Genomic DNA, 23,672 nt, shown 5'->3' on the forward strand with positions numbered 1-23,672 from the left:
AAGTTAGATGTTCAACCCACTGAGCCAGCCAGGTGCCCTGCTAAAAGATTCCTCTTAGAATTAAGGGCAATTACAGAAATAACTAAAGAGGCTGGAGTTATTTTTTCCTAGTTTTCGTGTATTAATAAGAAACAGTATGGCTCCTATTACGAAAAACAAAATCCACATACATTGTTCACATTAACTTGAGTCCTAAAATTACTTCCCATGATTTTTATTTAGTTTTTAAAATGTTTACTACCATTCCTTTTACTGTTTTGTTTTTTTCTAAGTCCTGACTTTGATTAATTTATTGTTGGGTGAGTTTCATTATCAGGCAGTTTTTTTCCCCAAGTGATTATAATGTCTATTTCCTTTACATTAAAAAAAATTTTATTTTTAAGAGAGAGAAAGAACATGAGCAGGGGAGGGACAAAGAGGGACCCAGAATCCAAAGCAGGCTCCAGGGTCTGTGCTCAATGCAGGGCTTGAACTCAACAAAAGTTAGATCATGACCTGAGCCAAAGTCGGATGCTTAACCCACTGAACCACCCAAGCACCCCTTCCCTTTACATTTTAAAGACAACTCTGGGTGGGTATAAAATAACTGTCACAACTTTTCCTCAGACTTTTAGAGCCCTTTTCTTCACTGCCTTGTGAAGTTTACTAAGATCTGAGACCAGCTTGATTCCCACCCCCCTCATTGTATAGGACTTGATTTCTCTGCTTACATGTCCCAGTAATCCTTTGTGTCTTCCATTCACCAGGGTATTTTTTCTTAATATTTTAAAATGTTTTATTTATTTTTGAGAGAGACGGCGTGAGCAGGAGAAGGTCAGAGAGAGAGGGAGGCACAGGATTGGAAGACATGCTCCAGGCTCTGAGCTAGCTGTCAGCACAGAATCCAGCATGGGGCTGGAACCCATGAACTGTGAGATCATGACCTGAGCCGAAGCCGGACGCTTAACCGACTGAGCCACCCAGGCACCCCAATCATCAGGATATTTCCTAATAGATTGTTATTTCAAGAAAATTTTCTTGTGTCTGCATATTTAATTTGCTCAATTTTCTTCATCAGGAAATGTGAATTATACATATGTAGGATTTTATGTGTTTTATTATCTTCATATATAGCTTTAAAAAATTATTTTCCATTTTTATTTTCTCCAGCCTTACATTGTTTTATGATAAGGTTTTTATTTGTCCAGTTTTTTAAATCTTCATTTAAGCTCTACTAAGCTTATTGAATCTCATCCTTGAGGTTGTATACTTTGTTTTTTTAAACATCACTTTGTTAACGGTCTTTTAAACGTTTTTTTTGTTTGTTTGTTTTTTTAATGAGAGAGTGAGATAGCATAAGCAGGGGAGGGTCAGGGAGAGGGTGACAGAATCAGAAGGCACGCTCCAGGCTCTGGGCTAGCTGTCAGCACAGGGCCCGACACAGGGCTCAAACGCACGAATGATGAGATCATGACCTGAGCCAAAGTTGGATGTTTAACTGAGCCACCCAGGTGCCCCTATTATTTATTTTTGAGAGACAGCGTGAGCATGGGAGGGGTAGAAAGGGAGATACAGATTTAGAAGCAGGCTTCAGGCTCAGAGCTGTCCTCCCAAAACCCCACACGGGGCTTGAACTCATAAACTGGGAGATCATGACCAGAACCAGAGTCAGATGCTTAACTGACCAAACCACCCAGGTGCCCTGTCCTGTTATTCTTTTCTAAGTAATGCTTATTTAACCTTAGGTCAGTCTATCTGGTGGAAATAACAGAAAGAGGCTAAGGGAATGAGTTTTTGAAAAAATTTTTAATGTTTATTTTTGAGAGAGAGGGAGAGACATGAAGAATGAGTGGGGAAGGGGCAGAGTGAAAGGGAGACAGAATCTGAAGCAGGCTCCAGGCTTTGAGCTGTCAGCACAAAGCCTCACGTGGTGCTCAAACTCATGAACAGCAAGATCATGACTTGAGCCAAAGTCGACACTCAACTGACTGAGCCACCCAGGCACCCTGGGAATGAGCTTTTAAGTTGAGTTCTTATCCTGGAAGATTTCACCAAATTAATTGTGGGAAGTAAAATCATTTTAGTAGTTTGTACTTAGTGTTAAAAACATACTTAAAAAACCCACAGAATCCTGTACAGGAAATATCAGAATGTATTTTGCATAATGTTTTTTTACCTGAAATGTTTCAGTATAGAATACATGTGTACAGAGGTAAAATGTAAAATGTTTCTTAATATAGGCTACAGCCAAAAAAGGTTTACAAAGTTATAGTTTCAAGGCCTCAACCAGTAGGCTAGCACACAGGTGACAGAAATGGCCCTTCAGCAAAGTTTTTCCGTAAGTTTCATCTCCTCTGCAATGCTTTATCAAAGTCCTTTGAACTAATGAGCAAATAGGAACAATCTGCTTCCTGTTATAGGCTGGCTGTACTTCTACAATTTGGTTTAGATCTCACCATATACCTAAATAAGTATGCTTTAAGTTTATAGTTTGTTTGAGGAGGCTTACTTCTGTTATTAAAAACTGTCGGGTTGTTGTTTTGTTTTTGCAGGTTTTTAAATTTCTTAATCTACTTTAAAATGAATATTTCAACAGTATACTTGGTTGGTCCATAGGTCATTAAAGCTAGCAGACATTTCTTTCCATCCGGATCACTTACCTTCTAGGACTGTATAACAGATAAATAGAGGTGCTTATATTTAATTCTTAAAGGCAGTCCTATATATAGGTGTATAATGAATAGCAATAGCTCTTATGGACAACTTTTATCAGCTCAAGTATTATCAGGTGAGGAATCATTAAAGAATGTGAAATTTCAATATCCCAAAATGCTTTAACATTGCTACAAAACTCCTTCAGTTCAACAGCTAGCAAAAGAATATTAATCCTGTGACCAGATATGGCTTCCCAAGAAACTGGATCCTATGAGGCAACTGGTCTTCAGAATCCTTGGTAGGTCCGGAGCTGCAGGTCCAATCACTTCTCCCCACCCCTATTTTTTTTTTTTCACTTTTCCCTTTTTAAAGGAGGAAAGTTAAGTACTAGTAGACTAAACTCTTCTAGCAAAAATCTCGACGCCTTATCAATGCCTATGGACACTTTGCAGTTTTTATTTTGCTTCTGATTCCTCAAACCCTTAGTTTTTTGGTATACTGTCTCCTAATTCTTTTACTTTTCTGAAAGGTTCATTTCCATTTTCAGTTGGTTCACTGCATTGCTTTCTTTCACCAGTGTTGCCTTTACTTCTGTTGTTGGCTTTTCTTACATAAACACACGCTTCCGGGGCAACCCCCATTTAATTCTACATCTTCCACAGTTATCTTACTATTGCAGTTCAGGGTTAGATCACTATGCTCAACTCCATTTCCTGCTTCTAACAACATGAGCTTTATCTAGATATACCATAGCAGTCTCTAATTATATTCTAAGTAAAATTGAATGCAGTATTTTTACTACTAACACAAAACTGCCCCTCTAAAGCCTGGCCTCTTCCTGCTGTATTTTCTTTTCTTTTCTTTTCTTTTTTTAAATGTTTTTTTTTTATTTTTTTTTTAATGTTTTATTTATTTTTGATACAGAGAGAGACAGAGCATGAGAGGGGGAGGGGCAGAGAGAGAGGGAGACACAGAACTGGAAGCAGGCTCCAGGCTCTGAGCTAGCTGTCAGCACAGGGCCCGACACGGGGCCTGAACCCACGAACTGTGAGATCATGACCTGAGCTGAAGCCGGAGGCTCAACTGACTGAGCCACCCAGGCGCCCCTCCTGCTGTATTTTCTAAGTTTGTGAATGAATGGCACCATTTTCCAGCAACTGAAGTCAAAACCATGAGTGGTAGTAGATAATTTCCTCTCCTTTTCAATCTTAAAGGCCCACTACTGACTAGACTAGGATAATAATGACAGTGTTTTCAAGGTAAAAAGGCTGAGCACCATAACCTAGAATTCAAGACTTATGGGGAAGAAGATACATTATAGAAGAATGTTGTGTAAAAGATGTTAAGTTCCATTGTTGAACAACTGGATTCAGTGATCCAGAAGTCTTACATTTGAATGCGTTTTGTTCTTATAAAGCTGTGCTAATTCATCAGTTTTCATGCTTATTACTATATAGTGCTGCTGAAAAAAGTTTGGGAGGAAATATGTTTTACTGACTTGATTTTTGAGTGTAACAGCAGCAGCAAAAATCTCAGGATTCTCAGAACAGTTCCAATCATGGAGCAAACCAAAACTGAACTACAGAAAACTGCAAAGTGGGCATGTAAAATTTAATAGCAAAAGGGTCAACAGGCAACCATATCCTCTCCTTGTCATTCATCCTCTCCGCCCCTGAAATCCCTTATAAATTTGAGTACAGTCAAGGTTGGTTGTACAAAGGGTCAAAAGCAGCCCTTGGGAAGCGCTATCCCTCAAATGTGGATTATGACTCAAAGAGAGATACAAAACTCAGCACCTCTTTCATTAAAAAAAAAAAAGTGGAGACACTTGGTTAAAAAGAGCTAAAATATTCTCATAGCTGCCTAGGGAGTAGATCTTAATCCTTCCACATAAACAGATGACTTCAGATCCACATGAGGCCATTTGGACTGAAACCAAACTGAGTCCATTACTCATTCCCTCTCCGGCTCTTCTTATGGCTTTTCTTAGATCTGAAATGGTAACACAGAGAAGTCATAATAAATTTAACGGGTATTAAAGGAGCTAGGCAAGAACTTCTGAGGAAGACAGGGGCATGCAGATAGTGATGGGGATAGAGACACCTAGTATTTATTAAATGTGCTTGGTATTCTGTCTCAGAGCAACACTCAGTGAAGTATTAACTATCCAAACTTTGCCACTGAGAAAATGGCCTCTGAGAGGTTAAGAGTGCACCCAACAGTGTACAGCATATAGAGGTTTCTAATGAAAGTTTATCAAATGAAAGTGACTATCTCCAGTGTCACTCAGTTGTTAAGTGTTAAAAGTTGGAACTTAATCACAGGTCTCTTGAGACCAAAACTCATGCCCTTACCACTATCCAAAGCTGCAATCCTATGAGGAAAAAACAAACGAACGCAAAACATATATAGTAATAAAAATTCTCAGGCAGGCCAGTTTTGTCGTGTAATAAAGGAAAATTCCTAAATATCCCCATCAAAACAAAATTTCAGGTCTAACTTAGTTATGACTGGAGCTTTAATTTCTGAATAAACAAAAAATTCTTAAGTCAAAACAGAGATTAGTCCATACCTTTCAGGAGATTTTGAGTGGCTCCTATGTCTGTGACTACGGTGATGACCTGGGGAAGAAAGGGCCACTGGATGAGTGGTTTTCTACCCACCTACTCCTTCACTGTCATTTTTACTTCCCCCACTCCCTTTAATCGCTTAATATTTTTTTGACTTATGCCAGAGACACCTCTTATTGGTAGCACCTCTCTGAAATATGTGTGTGGGGGGAGGGGAGGGTGGTCAGAAGAACTGATCCCACTTTCTACACATTCAAGGCTTAATGGCTGATTTCACAAATCTCACACTGAGTATTTACCACTACTCTGTTAGGTGGCCTTCCTATAATTTCAGATCATAAAACTGAAGCTCATCATCCTTTCAGCAAAGCTTGTAAAAGAGAGTAAAGATGTGAACTCTTAACTTTCATATCCTAAGTTCATTTCCTTTTCTTTTAAGCAATAATACAGTCAGGCACTTCATACTCTAGGAGGCTAATTGCGCTAATTACATTTCTTTAAGGCAACCAACAGCAAAAGGCTCAAAGGCTATACCTGGAGACTTAGAGCGGGATCTGTGCCTTCTATCTCGAGACCTGCTGCGGTGACGTCTTGGACTTTTGCTCCGATGCCTTTCTCGGCGAGGGGACGGGCTGTGGAGATGACTGATTAGATTCCTTTATCTGACAGTATATTCACCACAACAGCACTCCCCCTCCCCCAAACCCTCTTTTGTAATGAATCAACAGAAGGCTTACCTCCTCCTTTTAGGAGATCGACTTCGCCTATACAGAAAGAAAAGAGGAAGAACCTTAGTAGGTGCACTGCGGTTGTAGATTCCAAAAACTGTCCTACATCTGTTATCCATGCCCTTTGTTCTATAACTTTTTATTAGCACCCTGCCATACTAAGTGTGGGATTGGCCTGTGATCTGCTTTGCCGATGGGGTATTTGCACATGTGATATAGATACTGGAAGGAAACTTGCATGACTGAGCCTGTCTGCTCTTGAATTGTGCTACTGCCATGAGAACATGCTTACCTTAGCCTAGAATGAGACACATACGGAGAAGAGAAGAGTTGCCTCTGTCATCTTAGTTAAAAACCATCCTATACTAGGCAACAGACAGCTGACCACAAAATGGGTGAGTGAACTTATACTCAAATTTTTTTTTCCTTCCTTGAAGCCCAAACTTCTTTGCTACCATGCTCAAAGTCTCTCTGGAAGAGGGCAATCACTAGGGCCTTACCTTCTGGGAGACCGGCTCCTACTCCTCCTGTAGCGCAGTGTGGGAGAACGACGGGGCTTGTCTAAGTCTCGGTAGCTTCTCCGGCGATGGTCAGGTGATGGCACTCTCTCCAACTGGGAAAGAGACAGATAGGCCAATGATGAGCACAGATTTAAACAGAACCATGTAGGAGCAATATATACATTCCCCTCCTCATCCTGGCCCAAATTCCACCCCCAAGTGACTTTAAAACAATAAATACATAGAGAACTGTAAGGACAGAAAGAACTACCAAATAAAAAAACTGAACTGTTTTCAATAATCTCACTATTATTCTAGTGTTGATACCTTTTTTCTGAGACAATGTGAGAATAGTGAGAAATTAGTAATTCTGCTTATCTCCTTAAGAAGCTGGATTTCCAATGAGAAAGAAAAGATACAGATGTTAAGACCAAGAAGACTAAAGTATAAACTCATACAGTATATTAAATATTTTTTTCTGTTTTTTATTTATTTTTGAGACAGAGACAGCACAAGCAGGGGAGGAGCAGAGAGAGAGGGAGACAGAATCTGAAGCAGGCTTCAGGCTCTGAGCTGTCAGCACAGAGCCCGAAGCAGGGCTCAAACCCACGAACCGTGAGATCATGACCTCAGCTGAAGCTGGACACTTAACCGACTGAGCCAGGTGCCCCATCATGCAGTGTTTTAATCTGTGGTATCTAAATACCATTATCTCTGTAGATGAAACCACGAGCTCCCTACAAAAATGTCTAATTTCGTTTGGGGCAGAAGCTTCCAAGACATGGCTTCAAGGTATCAGAAGCAAGGAGGCTGAGACTACCATGATTGTATCAGTCTCCTGACTCAAGTTGGGGGCCCCCCACTGGCCAAAGGGGACAACTTCAGCATCTGCAAGGACCATGATGGTTCCGAACACACCCAATTTGTTTAAATCCATGAGTTCACAATGTTTCCAGACACAAAAGCACATTGGTCATACTGAGTGGAGAATACTATGGAGTCAACTATTTTAAAAATTGATAAAGAGAAATAATCAAGTATCTTGTTTATATCAACTGTACCTAGGAAAAATTAAGTGTTGATTTGGGAGATTTCTCTTTAAGGCAACATTATAAGTAACAAATGACGTAAAAAACAAATTAGAATATCACTATCTCACAACCATTAATGGGTCGAGGCACCATAGCTCCTAATTTGACAAAAAGAGACGGCCAGACTTTGCTCACCCTCGGGGAAGTATACACCAGTACCTATGAAGCAGTGTTGCTCTACTCTAAGTACCTCAAATCCAACTGAGCCTCCAAATCTAAAAATTAGTTTACAGGAAATATAAGGGACAAATGAACATGTTAAATGACCCCACAGGGAAACAATCAGAAAAATACAGATTGTAAAAGTCTGTATAGAATAACATGACCTGCTTTATGGATCTTGTTTGAATACTAATTCAAACTATTAAAAAATATAGGACAACTGGGGATATGTAAATCCTGAATATTTTTTTCTTCCTTGTTTCAAGGTTAATTTAAATTCTAGTTAGTTAACATATAATTTTAATTTCAATACTGAATATCTGATATTAAGGAATTACTGTAGATTTGGAGGTGATAATGGTAACATGGTTAACCATTTTCTGAAATATGGGTGAAATACAGGATAGCCATGATGTAGGTCAAGAAAATTGGTGTGGGGGGCAATCTGGTATAGATAAAAGAGATAAAATGGCTGAGCTGATATTATGGAGACTAGGCAATGGATAAATGGAGGCACATTCTCTACTTCAGCACGTGTTTGAAATTTTCTATCAAAAATAGGAAAAACAAGAGTGCCTGGGTGGCTCTTTCAGTTAAGTGTCTGACTCTTGATTTTGGCTCAAGCCATGATCTCACCATTCATGAGATGAAGCCCTGCACTGGGCTCTGTACTAAGTGCAGAGCTTGTTTGGGATTCTCTCTCTCCCTCTCTCTGCTCCTACCCCACCTGTGCTTTCTCTCTCTCTCTCAAAATAAACAAACCTTAAAAGAAAAAAACCATAGTGTCTATTTTTGGTTTACTTACCACAGACAAGCACCTCAGCCTGGCATGGCTTTCAATTCATAAATGTTTCCTTTTGTACTCCCCTTAAAAGCCCACTGGTCAGAACTACACTGCGATTTGCAGTCAGTATCCGTAATCTAGCATTTCTTGTCGTTCCCCCCCCCCCAGCCTTTTATTATACATATTTTAATCAAAAATGTTTCAGATCCTTCTTTTCTAACTTAACCATAAGCACATCTATAGTACTTTTCGTAACGGTTTTAATTGCTGTTGAATTGTCTGTTGAGTTGATAATAGTTTACCTGAGTGCTCCCTGACAGCTGGGTTGCTCTCAGTTTTTCAGCATTATAACTAGTAAAGAACATGACCAAGTAATAGGTTATTTTTCTTTAAAAAATTTTTTTAATGTTTATTTTAGAGAGAGGGAGGGAGAGAGAGAGAACAAGTGGGGAAGGGGCAGAGAGGGAGACACAGAATCTAAAGGAGGCTCCAGGCTCTGAGCTGTCAGCACAGAACCCAATGTGGGGCTTTAACCCACTGACAATGAGATCATGACCTTAGATGAAGTTGGATGCTTAACTGAGCCACCCCAGCACCTTTGGTATTTTCTTTTTCTTAACTACGCTTACTCCTTAGGATAGGTTCAACTATGAACAGTAATGTTATTTTTGTCCTAAGTATTTATTTAAATAGTTACCAAATATGAGGCAATTATAATGCCCCAATACTATGCGAAGGGCTTAATATCCATAACAATCCTAAGAGAAAGGTATCATTAGCCTTGCTTTACAAGGGAAAAGACTGAGATTTATTTGCAAAAGATTATGGAGAGCTGAGATATGAATCAAAGTCTATTTAACTTCAATGCCCATACTTTTAAATGACTAAATATTGTATTTTTGGATTAAAGAAAGTTAAAAATTAAAGTCTGAAAACGAAACAAGGAAGGACCAATCCCCCATCCCTTCCCCGTAACTATCCCTCCTCCAACCATTAAGCTCCAGAGTGCCTGACCTTCTCATCTTCCTCTTCTTCCTCTTCACTGGACTCCACATCATCCATGTCCTCTTCTAGAGCACTAACCCGAGGCTCCAGCTGCTCAGCTTCCTCTAGCACATAGCGTTTCTACAGAAAGCATATTTAGAGTTAGAGGGCCTTGTTCTCTCATTTATTTCCTGAAGCCCCAACACTGGACTTCTGGGATTGACAGGAAAACGAGGAAGCGACAGCTGAGGCAATTTCATTTCAAAGACATCGTAGACAGTTCAAGATTTTCCTAAGGAATTTAACATACTTGGAACCAAAACTCACACATGCCCCTGTAGACAGATAAATAGAAGTTGAAGGTAACCACTTCATTTTCTGTTGGCTCATTTCTCTGTGATCTTTTAACTCTTCCAGTCACTGAAATATCAAGCAGCATAGGTATAAACTGAATAAAAAATAGGCTTCATATACAAGGACTAATATGTTTACAGCTGTGGCTAGTAGTTTCAACAGGGGCTGAGAGCAGAATATCCCCTGAGACCCACTGAGGCTCAGCCCAGTTAGAGGACTAAAGAGTGCCTTCGGTCCTGCTCTGGAATAGCACCAACTCTCTGCCTGACTCAGGATTTAGGGAACCGTCTAGAGTCATTCAGTTTGAACAAAACACAGGATATAAACAATCCATCTCCTGGTTCCAATTTCTTCTGAGATGTGACTCACAGGCTTATCTAGGATTAAGGACCTGAAAGGCAAAGAGGAGTTAAAAAATCCAAATGGACTGGCTGGGTCATAAGATCCCTTTACCATTTTCTTGTGTCCAGGACATAAAGAATGTTGGATAGCCCTAGAATAAATAGTAACATTTAGCTTACATCTCACTCATCCCTAACAAAATTCGATGAAGGATGGGAGAAATGAGACAAAGATGCCACTCAATGAAGTCAATACCTCTTTAAAGAGCTCCTTGGAGAAAGGGTCTCCAGGCACAGGATCAGCAGGTTTTGATCTAGGACTGCATCAGACAGAGTACCCCCAATTCCCAATGCTCATAAGACTCAGAAGTGACTAAAATCAATATATTGATTCATTGTATTTGTGTTTGATGAAATTAGAATTCATTCCAGAGCAGCTTGTTGCCAATGTCCAGGAACATCAGAAGCTAAACTGATGAGGTGTTTGGCAAGAACAGAATCCGAACAAAAGGAAGTGTTAAGGGTCACTTCATTCAGGACAGACAAGAGGCCCACACCGGACCACACTTCTTGGTGGGATACATCAGTCAGATTTCAATTTTCTCTCTCAATGCATGTTTTGTGGTCTTCTAGACTCTATGTAGACCATCTTCTTTACATCAATAGTCTTGCTTAAAGCAGGATGCACTTTCAAATCTTTAGCTACAAACTAATTGCACTTCAAAGTAATCCATTTCTTGTAGTATTTTTAAAAATGATAGAGGCTAATAATAATGATTGCTAACATAACCATAATGAAGGGTGAGAATTGGGCCTGAAAGCAGGTTTTCAGTTTTGAAATTTACCTTTTTTTTTTTTAGAGTTTATTTATTTTGAGACAGAGGGAGAGACAGAATCCTAAGTAGGCTCTATGCTGTCAGCACAGAGCCTGACATGGGACTCAATCTCATGAATGGTGAGATCATGATCTGAGCCGAAATCGAGTCCAGTGCTTAACCAACTGAGCCACCCAGGTGCCCAAAACCTTACTCTCTTCACTACTGTCTACAGTCGCCAATATACAACAGGAAATATACATCACACTCATTTTCAGGATTTTTATTTTATAGGTTCCTTTTAACTGGGTCACTGTGAAGGAAGAATTGGGTCACTGCATTTAAATGTGAGCACTTATTGAGGCACCTGGATGGCTCAGTCAGTTAGGTGTCTGACATCAGCTCAGGTGATGATCTCACAGTTCATGGGTTCGAGCCCCACGTTGGGCTTTGTGCTGACAGCTCAGAGCCTGGAGCCTGCTTCAGATTCTGTGTCTCCCTGTATCTCTGACCCTCCCCTCCTAGCACTCTGTCTCTCTTCCTGAAAAATAAACATTAAAAAGAACTTAAAAAAAAAAGTGAGCACTATCTACCAACTACTTTTTATCCAGCTGATTTGCTGCCTCATCTGATCCATTTATCAGATATCTGCAATTCACTCTATTCCCTACTTTGAAATAATTATTATGAAATAATTATTACTTTGCTGAGTGAAGAAAGACAAAAAAAAAAAGTATGTACTAATTACAAAACAAACTAATCTTGCTGTGACAGCATATCAATGGTTGGTTATGGGTAAGGGAAGGGATTACACAAATGGAAAAATTGAAACTTTTGGGATAATGGATATGTTCACTATTTTTGATTGTGAGAACAGTTTCAGGGGTGTATACATATGGCAAAACTTACCAATTGTACACTTACCAAATTGTATGCAGTTTAATTTATGTCAGTTATATTTTAGTAAAGCCATTTAAAAGAACGAAAACCTTTGTTCAAATGAAATCTCACTCTCAAGCCCCATATGTAACTTAACAAAAAAAGGAGCTGCCCTGGTTGAAATATGTGGGGCTTCTTCCTCTTATTGTTCTTTGCAGCCTTAAAACAGTTCCACAGGGCATTTTAAAGACCAATGAAGACTAATTTCCCCATTTTATAGATGTGAAAATAAAACCAGGTCCCACAGCTATTCAGCTATAACTACAATCCAGAAATTTAATCTCCTAATTCCCTGCTCAGTCATCTCTCCATTACAGATCATTGCCTTTCTCTTTAGACAACCTACTGGATCTGTTTTCCCTATGTATTTTACAACAGTAGTTTTAAAATCATACTCTGAAAACCCATTCCTGAAAGGTGCTTCATGGAGACTCATTAGGAAAGGGAGCAGGGTTATAACGGATATTTAAGGGGTTCAGATCTCAGTCTACTACTCCTGATTCTCCTGTTTTATATTCTACAATTTCTTTCATATAATATTTTAAAGAAGTCTTATGGTGTTAACTGATTTTTAAACCCCTACTCTTCAAATACTTTATCTGTTTTCCTCTCACTCCCAATCCCCTTTTTCATAGATATGAAGATTACTTACTACGCGGACCCCTGAGATCCTGGAGCTCCCGTGTTTTATTATGTATGTGTACTTGGCTATCTGCCTGTCTTTGGGAGAGAAGGGTGACTCTGATAAGAGACTTTTATCTTTTACCTGTAGCCGGGGCAGAATGATATCACAGACTCTCTCACTGTGCAGCAGTTCATCAATAAACTCATCAACATGCATCAGTTCAAACTCTGAAATAAAAATCATAAGCTAAAGCAACTTGGAAATAAATTTATACAGTCAACAAGTAAAAGAATTATAAGACTCTATATGTAAAATATAGAGTACTTGGTGTACAAAGTGTGAATCCTCTGCAGCCTCCCCTTCCCTGCATGTCCACTAGTAAAGCTATTCAGTGTGGCAATTACAGAGAAGGGATCACTGACAAACCTGGGCTCAAACTACAGCCATCCACAGCTTTGTTATCACTGCTGATCGTCATTCATTCAGCTCGCCTTTACTGAGGCCATCTATGTAACAGGCCTCTTCTTACAACTGGGAATAAAGGGATGAATAAAACTGTCCCAATTAGCAGGAGACCCAACAAAACAAGCACAAACAGTCCTGAATTGTGTAGGGGTGATGTTCTTGAACAGATTACATAACTCAAGTACAAATTCTTATGTGAACGCACTATGTTTATAAATATAGAATATGTACCTTATATGGTAAATGAAACAGCCTTTTCAGGATCCTTGTCATAAACATTACCTTAGTTCAGTGGTTCTCTCAACCAGGGGGGACTTTGCCACCCACAACTAATGGGGATGCTACTGGCATCTTAGTGGCAGAGGCCAGGGATTGTGGCTAGACATCCTACAATGGGCTGGATAGCTCCCCAAACAAAGTGTCATCTGGATCAACCTGTCAATAGGTTGAGAAACCCCATCTTAGTTTAACATAGTATAATCATAAGTAAGGAATTCCATGATGGCCATGACTATATCCACCTTGTTCACTATATTATTTCCATTACTAGCACAGAAGGCAGTATATTGGTATTTAATATGTATTCAATAAACAAATAAACAAGCTAATAAAACTTAAAGTAAAACACCAAGTTCTTAATCTTCTGCTTAATGATACATCCAGAAGGGAAAGGCAAATATTCCTAATCTTTTGTTATGACCATGAGAAGAAAAATATTTTGATTGTATTACCCTGAATCACAATCTACCTAAAAAAATAACTTTTTAAAAATTGTATGGAGCTGCCCCCATTGGATATACTTACTATTTTTCAGGGGGTTCCTACAGAATTATAAATATACTTAATCTGTACTCTAGTGTGAAATAAAGTGCTAGAAGAGAGACCACTAAAAATAACTGTAATGATGTAACATATGGAAAACTAACTTTGGGAGGTTTGGGGAAGGCTTTTACAGAACTCATTCTAAAGGTAGACCTGATGGGATGGAGCACATGTGGAGGCAATGCATGTTGCAAGGCTGAGACCGACATAAGATGCAGTTGGAAAGGCGGGCAGCCCGGGGAAGGCTGGGGAAGGCTAACAGGAAGGCTAATGGAATACTCCATGCAGGAGGTGAATGAAGATGGTAGTGTAACGGATGAAGAGAAACATTCACAACGCATGTTACAATGTGAATGTAGAGATAAGGGATATTAGTGAAATAAAAACTGGTTCAGGGAGGAAGGTCCAGACACTTGGCAACACACTTACCCCCATTTCGGTTCTGGCTCTTGATTTTTCGATAGTCGTTGTACAAAGGCTCTAAGTACTTGTAGCAATCGATTGCAGTGCCTGTCAGCCTCATGTAAAGTGCTCCCAACATGCGGACATACCTGACAGACAGAGTACAGTGAAACTACAGGCCATCCTAAAAAATTCTTGAGTTTCACACCTGGCTTTTTTCATATCAGTAGTGGATGAAAATGTTCTTTCTCTTCTTTGGCATAACAAGAAAACTGCAATTTTAGAGGCAACATGGGGCAGCAGAAAGATACTTAAAATATGGAGACCTGGGGTCAAGTTCAAGTTCCCATTCTACCACTTATTGCTGTGGGAACCTGGGACATGTTGCTCAACAGAGTCTATGTAACATGAAGATAGAATTTATTTACCTCATAGGATTGCTGTAAGAATCAAGTCAGATACTGAATTTAACAACAGAACATATAAGATATATTTACTAACAACACATAGATGTGAATATGTAAATTGCTGCTAGGTAGCATAGCATGCTGGTTCTGAAAAGAGTCAAAATCATCTGGGTTACCATTCTGATTCCATCAACTTACTGACTTTGTTATATTAGTCAAGTTACCTACATTCAACCCTTGTAAAATGGAGATGATAATGCCTAATTTCCTGGCCTAGCATATTTAGTGAGAAAGGTGTATAAAGTGGTAAGCATAGCACACAGCATATAGTAAGTGCCTAACAGAAGTTAGCTATTTTCTAGCTGTTAATAATGTTTTGTTAAAATTCCTTTTTATCACTGTATCCAACTAGGTACTCAAATCTCCACTTGGAGTAAGTAGTAGGCATTTCAAACTCTGCAGTTTCTTTATATGACAAATAGAATAAAGTACAGAAGAATGTGGACATTGAAGCCAGCTTTGCCACTTACTAGCTGTTTGACCTTGAGGAAATTCCTTAATTTTTCTGTGCCTAGGTTTCCTCCTTTGTGTAACAGGGGGTAATAACTTTATAAGGTTGTTGTGAAGGTTAAATAATTATATGTAACTAATTCCCTTATAATAGAGGGTGGTACATAATAAGCTGTTATGTCTGTCTCCTATACCTGTCTGTGAGCTCCTTGAGAATGAATAATAAAATAGTATGAGCAGCTTACATTTTGGGGGTGTTTACCATGCAACAGGCACTGCAGTATCTTTTAAAAATTTTTAAATTTTATTTCAGAGAGAGAGAATGTACAAGTGGGGAGAAGGACAGAGGGAGGGAAAGAATCTTAAGCAGGTCCACACTTAGTGCAGACTCTGACGCAGGGCTTTATCCCATAACCATGAGATCATGCCCTGAGCTGAAGTCAGGACTCAGGCGCCACCCAGGCACCCAGCACTATCTTTTTTTAACTCTCATATCACTCCTGAGTTGGTATCCTCATCTTCATTTTACAGACAAAGTAAAGCTCAGAAAATGTAGTAACTTCTCCAAGGTCAGAATAAATAACAGAGTCTGGTCATGAGCCTATATCTACACGAAAGTTTTCCTATTTGTCTACAATGTAGTTCATCTTTTGAGCATCCAGTGTTACCAACATATAGGCACTGACTTCTGCTTAATATATGTTTAGTGAACTTGTGAAATGCTTTCTGGGTGGCAGGAGTGAGGGGGTGGACGTTATTACCAAGACTAAGAATGTAAAGAAGATAAAAACCATCAGAACAAACAAAATACAAACTCAAGAGCTCAGGAGCAAAATCCTAGGGTAGAGCTCTGTAGAAATAAGATACATTGCTTTCACTCCTCTTAACCAAAGACAAATTCAGGACCACTGAAATTGAAGCTTTTATATTAACTAGTCAACATTTCACTCACTTGAAATCTTCATTTTTGATAAACTCTACAATGATATCCTTCTCAGGCTGAATTTGAAGCATCTTCAAGGTCAAACACAGAAAGGGAGTTGGCTTTATGTTGCCACCATAGACACCACCCACAAACCTCAACTCCATGGCTTTATCGACTACAAGTTCAGCTAAAAACAAAAACAAAAACAAAAAAGTGGCATCTCAGACACATTAGGCTCAGCTTTTCCCAGTGTGAAGTGGAGAGAAGTTGGCTCAAGGTTTGGTACTCCTGCATACTAATCAATAATTTCATATTAGGTGAATAAGCATATATTAATAGGAATAATAACAGCCAGTATACACTGAAAGGTCATTATATGCAAGATACTCTAAGCATTTTACATAATCTCACTTAATCTTCACAAGCAAGCTACAAAGTTCCAGCACTGAAGCTGGTTTGAGCTAAGGAAAATGAGGGCTAAGAAAGGTTAAGTGACTTGCTCAAGGTCCACAGCCAGAGAGGAGCAGGGCTCCTTAACATGTAAGCAGTCTAATTTAAGAGGCGATGCTTGTCACCATTGTGTTTGCCGGAAAAACGCAGGATTAGGAGTTAAATAACAACCAACCACTCTTTAACTACATAACCCTGAGGAATTGTCATCTACAGAATGGGAATAATAATCTTTCACAAGTGTTTTTAAAATCAAACACAAGCTGTGTGAACTAGGGCAAGTCATTTTACTTCTTTTTTAACCTCTCAGTTCAAATCTGAGTAATAAAGGTACAAAGTTTAAGGGCTACAGTGAGACTCAAATGAGACAAAACAAATGTTAACACCTACCTGGCATGCAGCAAATAATATATGAGAGACACCATTTGTATCTCATAAATCGTATTTCAAGTTCCTTTAGGACAAATTTTGTTTTCATTCATTCAACATTAAAGTTGATAACTTATAGTCAGGTGCTAAATACTAGAGATACAGGTAGAGGGATAAAGAAGAAGGACAAAATTACTACTCTTACAGAGTTTAGTCTGGAAAGGCAGAAAGCATTGAAAAAAATAATTGAAATTGTGATGAATAGTTGACAGAAGATTATGTGATGGGAACATAATCAGTGTTGGGGAAAAAAGATCATGAGTTCACTTTTGGACATACTGAGTTGGCATGTTTTGGATTCAAGAGACTTAGATCTCAGGGAGAGATAAATTTGAAGGCATCGTACATATAAGATGTAACTACAGTGTGGAGGTCATACAAGGAGAGAGAGAATGAGAAATGTCCCCCAAATTGACATGACTCCAAAATTTAACAGCGACTCAGAAAAACAATATGACTTGTCCAAGGACACACAGCTAGCCAGAAGCGGTGGCAAGAGTAATTGCATAGGTAACAAGTAGCATTACAACTGCTGAATACTTCTTAAAATATATACCTGTAACCATACTTTTATTTTTAAAGTTTGTTTATTTATTGAATGGGAGAGGGAGAGAAAGGGGGAGGGAGGGGGGAGAGGGGGGGGGAGAGAGAGAGGGAGGGAGGGAGGGAGAAAGCACACACGTGCGAGAGCACTTGGGAGAGAGAGAAATTCCCAAGCAGGTGCTTGGCTGACAGCGGAGGAACCCACGGCAGGGGATCCATCCTACCAACCCCGGTATCATGACCTGAGCGGAAACCAAGGGTCGTAAGCTTAACACTGAGCAACCCAGGCGCCCCTATACCAAATACTTTTTTTTGTACATTATTTTTTTTTAAGTTTATTTTGAGAAAGAAAGTGCGACTGGTACGGGCAGAGGGAAATAGAGACTCCCAAGCAGGCTCTGCACTGTCCGCGCAGAGCGCGATGTGGGGCTCGAACTCAGAAACTGTGAGGTCATGACCTGAGCAGAGTGAAAAGCTTAACCAACCGAGCCACCCAGGCACCCCAATACTTTTTGTACCTTGTTGCATTTAGTCTTAGAACAACCCTTTGAAACGGGCATTATTAAACTCATTTTACAGAAGAAGCCATGGTTCACTGGGTAACAACTACTAAAATGAGGAGCCAGAATTCAACGATATGAAGACTACCAGTTCTTCTCTGAAGAACTGATTTATATTAGGATCCGAGCGTGGAAACACTGCAAATGGTCCAGCTTTAGGAACAGTAAGACCATGCATTGGGTATTAGGTATTTAACGTTCCTTTAAGAACTTTAGGGTCCCCGAGTTTAACAATGTTTGGGAATTCAGCAGATTATTACTAAATACAGAAAGACCCATAGAATCCAACTCAGACACCCCTCGGAGTAAGGCGCTAGCAGACTCAGAAGTGTCCCCAGAGATCAGCACAAAACTGCGTACATAACAGGCGCTCAGATTTTTCTGAACGAGTGACAGATTCCCCTGTTTCAACTCCTTGGACCAGTCGTACAGGCGCCCAGTCAGAACTGGGCCACACGGCGGCGGAAAAGGGCCGCGCGCTCCCGCTCACCCGTCAGGCCAAAGCACTCCTCTTTCCAGTACTTAGACTCGTAGATTCGCGTCCGAATGATCTTCTCCACCAGATACTGAGGATTGGTGCCGTGGATGCTGTGCGCATCCTTCACCGTACGGTTCGCCATTTTAGAACTCCTCCGGTTCTACTTCCGTCGGTTCCTTTAATACGTCATATCCAGGTTATAAAAAAAAAAATCCACAAAGGGAGGCGTTGACGAAGTCTCTAAAGAGCTGAGGCCACCATCTTGATACCGGAAATGCTGCAAAGAAAAGGAACTTTTCCGCTTAACAGCGTCGCTGACCGAATCAATGATGGCCGCTACGCCTTTGTGGACGAAGGGCGTGCATCCTGGCCTAGGTGGGCGGGGCTGGAGGACTGGCTCGGGTCCGAACGTATAGACAGCCTGGGGGCGGGGCCTCGACGTTTGGCGCGAAATTTTCTTTTCTCCATCTTCTTTAATTTCCTAGGTAGGCTCCCGCTTTGCCTCTGGCGTGCGGCCAGTGGCTGTAAGAGGCTCCAGCTGGGGCAGGTTAGATTTGTTACGGCTCCACGAGCTCCTGAAGCTGAGACGGTGGAAGCGGAGGGTCTAGGCTCTTGGTGAGTGTGGAATTCGGGGGCTGGAGGCGGATCTGAGCCAGAGAGACTGCGGAAGTTTTTCTCTGTGGACGCACTCAATCATTGATTCATTCAGCAGATATTTATTAAGCGCCTGTTAAGTTCTAAGCCCACTAGGAGCATTCTTCTTTTCCACATTCCAATTTGTAAAAGGCTTCCCGCTCCATCAGGGACTGAGAGTTTGCAGTTGGGGAAACCGGAAGCCAACAGCAGAAAAGCATGAGCATTCCTGGCCACAGCGCCCTGAGATTCTCACTTAATGATCTTAACCATATTTTCTATCGGCTTTAACCTTGTGCTACATTTGCATCTTTTCCTCCTTTGAGCCATCTTGAACCAAACACCACAGAGAAGGCAAAGCAGCAGAAGTTATGACCCCATTTTACGGATGTAGCAATTGAGCCCAGAGAGAGGCTGGTCTAAGGTCAATTTTTGTGAGTGAGAGGCCTGGGCTCCTACCCAGATGTTTTGTTTACCTCCAGATGAGCTGCTCTGAACTGCTGGACTCGTATCCGCCTTCTTTCTAAGAGAGAAGTCTAATGGCACGTCTTTTACTTCTCTAGCTAACCCAGGAATAGAAAGGCCTTCTGTTTTCACAGTTGGAAAAAGCACTGGATTTAGAGACATGAGATGTGAGATTCCTATCCAGGGCTACTATCTGCGAAACTACAATGATTAGATGTGTCAGTTTTTGCTTTTAGTTTTCCATAAAAATGGTACCTTCTTCCGTGCTGTTTTTGGGTACTTATGAATGCCAACGGAAATTTTGGATGTGAGACCATAGTTTACCAAGTCCTTCTGCAGCAGTTCTTAACGCAATAGAGGGCAATATGTGGATTTTAGAAGGCTTATGAATCCCCTGAAATTAAAAGCAAAATTTTCTGTGAATTGTATGTGAATTTCATAACGTTCATCAAATTATTAAAGAAGAAAAACCCACTGTCTCTAAAAAATAAATGCAAGGGATTAAGGGAGTGGAGAAGTGATTTTACCATTTTTACATTTTCTCACTTAATTCTAGAATAGTGCCTGGCACACAATGGGTGATTAATAAATATTAGTTGAATAGAAGGAGGATTTTATTATTATCCCCAATTTGTGGGTAAGAAAATTGAGATAGATTTGACATCCCAGTTAGTGTGTGGGAAGCCTGACTTACATAGTAAGCACAAGCAGCAAGTTCTCTTAAGCATGTATTAACAGTATCCATTTCACACAGGTGGTGTAAAGTGAAGTGGTTTAGAGTTCATTGGAATCTGGCTGCTCAGGGTTCTAATTAAGGCTGTGCCATCCTGTGTAACAGTGAGACAAGTTAATCCTTAAATTTTTTTTCTAGCGTTTATTCATTTTTTTGAGAGACAGAGATAGGGTGGAGAAGGGGCAGAGAGAGAAAGACACAGAATCTGAAGCAGGCTCCAGGCTCTGAGCTGTCAGCACAGCCCAATTTCGCGGGGCTCAATCCCACGAACCATGAGATCATGACCTGAGCTGAAGTCGGACGCCTAACCAACCAAGCCACCCATGCCACCCAGGACAAGTTAATCATTTTGAAGGGCTAATAGCACCCACCTTTCATTCAACAACTATTTATTATTGAATACCTACTTTGCACTTAGTATTTACTAGCATTGTTCTAGGATTGTTTTGAGGATTAAATGAGATAAATGTGTAAAGAGTTTTGGCTCCACCTTCTATCATAATGGCTCAATATGTATCTGTGATCGTTTTTACTGCAACCATAACTCCCTTATGTTTTCCTTGGGTGTGGCACCCTGCACTGGGTGGTGTGTATGTTCCTGATTTCTGGTATCTGCAACATTGAGCGCCTGTTGTGGGTATCTCCTAGAAGCCAATGCTTTTGCTAGGCCAAGTCAGGCCTGCCTTTCCACCTCGTTTATCACCCCTCGTGGGTGATCTCTCTACTGATGCTGGGCCATAAGGTAAGAAAGTGGGATAACTTTCTTACAAAGGTACAGAGAGGCTTGCCATCTTATGCTGCCTCTTAAGATGGACTCTCCATTAACTTTTTGCACTTTTCATTGAAAAATAACTACAGACAAGTGCACATATCATAAATGTACATGTCAACGAATTTTCTTAAAGAGAACATATCTGTGTAACCAGCATGCAGATCAAGAAACATGACCAGTGTCCCAGAAACATGCTCCCTTTCAGTCACCTAGGTTACATCTATTCCGACTTCTAACACCATAGGTTACTTTTATCTATATTTGAACTTTATATGAATGGAATCAATGTAGTATGATTTTTGTGTGTGTTTGATTTCTTTAGTTCATTGTTATTTTGTGAGATTTTCCCCATTTGTGCAGTTGTAGTTGGTTGAAGTTCATTACTATATAGTACTGCTAGGAACATTCTGGTTCGTGTCTTTTGAGGGTTTGTATGTTTTTCTGTTGGGTATATTCTGTTGGAATTGCTGGGTCATAGGATGTTCATATGTTCAGTTTTCCAAAGTGGTTTTACCAATTTACATGCCTTCAGCAGTGTATTAGAATTCTGGCTGTTCTCTGTCCATACCCCACTTGGTATTGATTAACACTAATGATTTTTTTTTAATTTTTTTAAATTTATTTTTGATACAGAGAGAGAGCATGAGAGAGGGAAGCGCAGAGAGAGAAGGAGACACAGAACCAGAAGCAGGCTCCAGGCTCCGAGCTAGCTGTCAGCACAGAGCCTGACGCGGGGCTCAAACCCACGAATGTGAGATCTGACCTGAGCCGAAGCCGGAGGCTTAACCGACTGAGCCACCCAGGCGCCCCTAATGAGTTTTTAAAAATACTTTTTCTTAAAATTTATTTATTTATTTATTTATTTAGAGACAGAGTGTGAGCAGGGGAGAGGCCAAAAGCAAGGGAGAATCCTAAGGAGGCTCAGTGCCATCAGCACAGCCTGGTGTGGGGCTCAAACTCATGAATCCATGAGATTGATGAACTGAACCAAAATCAAGAGCCAGGTGCTTAATCAACTGAGCCACCCAGGCACCCCTGGAAGTTAACATGCTAATGTAGAAAGTACAATAAATAAGAAAGTAATATAGTGGTTAATTGCTTTGATCATAGGGTCGTGTAATGGAAAATGAAGGACTGTATAAGGGAGTGAGAGGTTAACTTTCCACTGCGTATCAGTGAAAGCCTGGGAAAGTTTTATTGGGGCTGAGACCTGAGCCATCCCTGCACAGATATGCAAGAAGAGAGAACAGCAAATGTACAAGGACACCAACAACCTTGATCTGTTAAAGGTTTGGAAAAGCAGGCCTGAAGCACAGTGATAGACCAGTGTGAGGCAGGTTATATGTCCAAGCCCACTCAGTGTTTCTTCCTATATCCCTGCTTGTTTAGTCTAGGGAAGATCACCCACCCTGGTACATATATGTCCATAGATTGGTCTCATTTATTTTTTTTATTTAATTATTTATTTTTGAGAGACACATAGAGACAGTGCGAGCAGGGGAGGGTCAGAGAGAGGGGGAGATACAGAATCTGAAGCAGGCTCCAGACTCTGCGCTAGCTGTCAGCACAGAGCCCAACGCGGGGCTCAAACCCATGAACCATGAGATCATGACCTGAGCCGAAGCCAGACGCTTAACCGACTGAGCCACTCAGGCGCCCCTATTTTTTTTTTTTTCCACGTGGGGAGGGACAGAAAGAATAAGAGAGAGAAAATCCCAAGCAGGTTCTGCACTGTCAGCATAGAGCTCAGCACAGAGCTGGGTCCCATGAACCATGAGATCGTGACCTGAGCTGAAATCAAGAGTCAGATGGCATGCCTGCGTGGTGCAGTCGATTGAGCACCCGGCTTCAGCTCAGGTCATGATCTCACGGTTCGTGGGTTTGAGCCTCACGTCGGACTCTGCTGACAGCAAAACATTAAAATACATTACATATAAAATACATTAAAAAATAAAGAGTCAAGACACTTAACTTACTGAGACACCCAGGCACCCCACATACTGGTCTCATTGATTATATCTCATGATCTCCTAGAAAAGAAATGTCAAATATTATCTTGGATTGGTTTCTGAAGGAGGATGTTTGCTTTAGTAAGTTAAAATATCATCTGTATTTTAAAAAGCTGAGAACTTGGGTCTGATTTCCTTAGGTATACATGAGTACCTCATAGATGATTGCCAGTTTGGGGGTGGAAAAAATGAGAATGTTGTTTCAGTGTTGTCAAATATCATAGTAAAGTGACAAATCAGGTGATTTATTTATACTTAGATTATTAGGGAATTACAGAAAGTTCTCTGGGAGATTGACCAGTTTTTTGCAAAGCACTCTCAGTGATATTCCAGTTTTCTTTTTTTTAGTGGGTCTGTAATTTATTTGCACCTTTTGTTATCTCTGTAGCCTATCTTGCCTGGTTGCATTCTGGAAAGGAGAAAAGTTCCAAGTTTACTGCTGACAGTTCTGTGTTAAATCATCCATTAAAAAGAATATATATCGTAAGGTAAGTTAGTGTTCTGTTTTTCCTTGAACACTTGTTGTGATTCAAATCATTTTA

The 23,672-nt window shown here is 40.3% G+C and overlaps 2 protein-coding genes across 3 annotated transcripts in view; one reads left to right on the forward strand and one right to left on the reverse strand.

The window, feature by feature from the left end:
- Positions 1-4,224: 4,224 nt before the first annotated feature.
- PRPF38A (pre-mRNA processing factor 38A) lies at positions 4,225-18,697 on the reverse strand. 2 transcript variants are annotated; one of them, XM_029947877.1, is made up of 10 exons: positions 18,531-18,697; positions 16,086-16,245; positions 14,244-14,365; positions 12,669-12,754; positions 9,484-9,594; positions 6,433-6,545; positions 5,942-5,968; positions 5,739-5,836; positions 5,207-5,255; positions 4,225-4,626 (listed from the first exon to the last, which is right to left on the reverse strand). In XM_029947877.1, exons 1-10 carry the CDS (start codon positions 18,658-18,660, stop codon positions 4,584-4,586), a joined length of 939 nt encoding a protein of 312 aa, XP_029803737.1. In that variant the 5' UTR covers positions 18,661-18,697; the 3' UTR covers positions 4,225-4,583. The 2 variants fall into 2 exon arrangements, with proteins under 2 accessions (XP_029803737.1, XP_029803738.1); XM_029947878.1 differs by lacking the exon at positions 18,531-18,697 and adding an exon at positions 16,899-17,521.
- A 153-nt stretch (positions 18,698-18,850) lies between these two features.
- ORC1 (origin recognition complex subunit 1) overlaps positions 18,851-23,672 on the forward strand; it is a 33,314-nt gene continuing 28,492 nt past the window's right edge. Inside the window, exons 1-3 of the mRNA XM_029947849.1 lie at positions 18,851-18,893; positions 19,004-19,133; positions 23,519-23,618. The gene's annotated coding sequence lies outside the window, so the exon portion shown is untranslated. The remainder of the gene's footprint in view (positions 18,894-19,003; positions 19,134-23,518; positions 23,619-23,672) is intronic.

The sequence above is a fragment of the Suricata suricatta genome, chromosome 8 (assembly GCF_006229205.1).
Source record: "Suricata suricatta isolate VVHF042 chromosome 8, meerkat_22Aug2017_6uvM2_HiC, whole genome shotgun sequence".
Lineage (NCBI taxonomy): Eukaryota > Metazoa > Chordata > Mammalia > Carnivora > Herpestidae > Suricata > Suricata suricatta.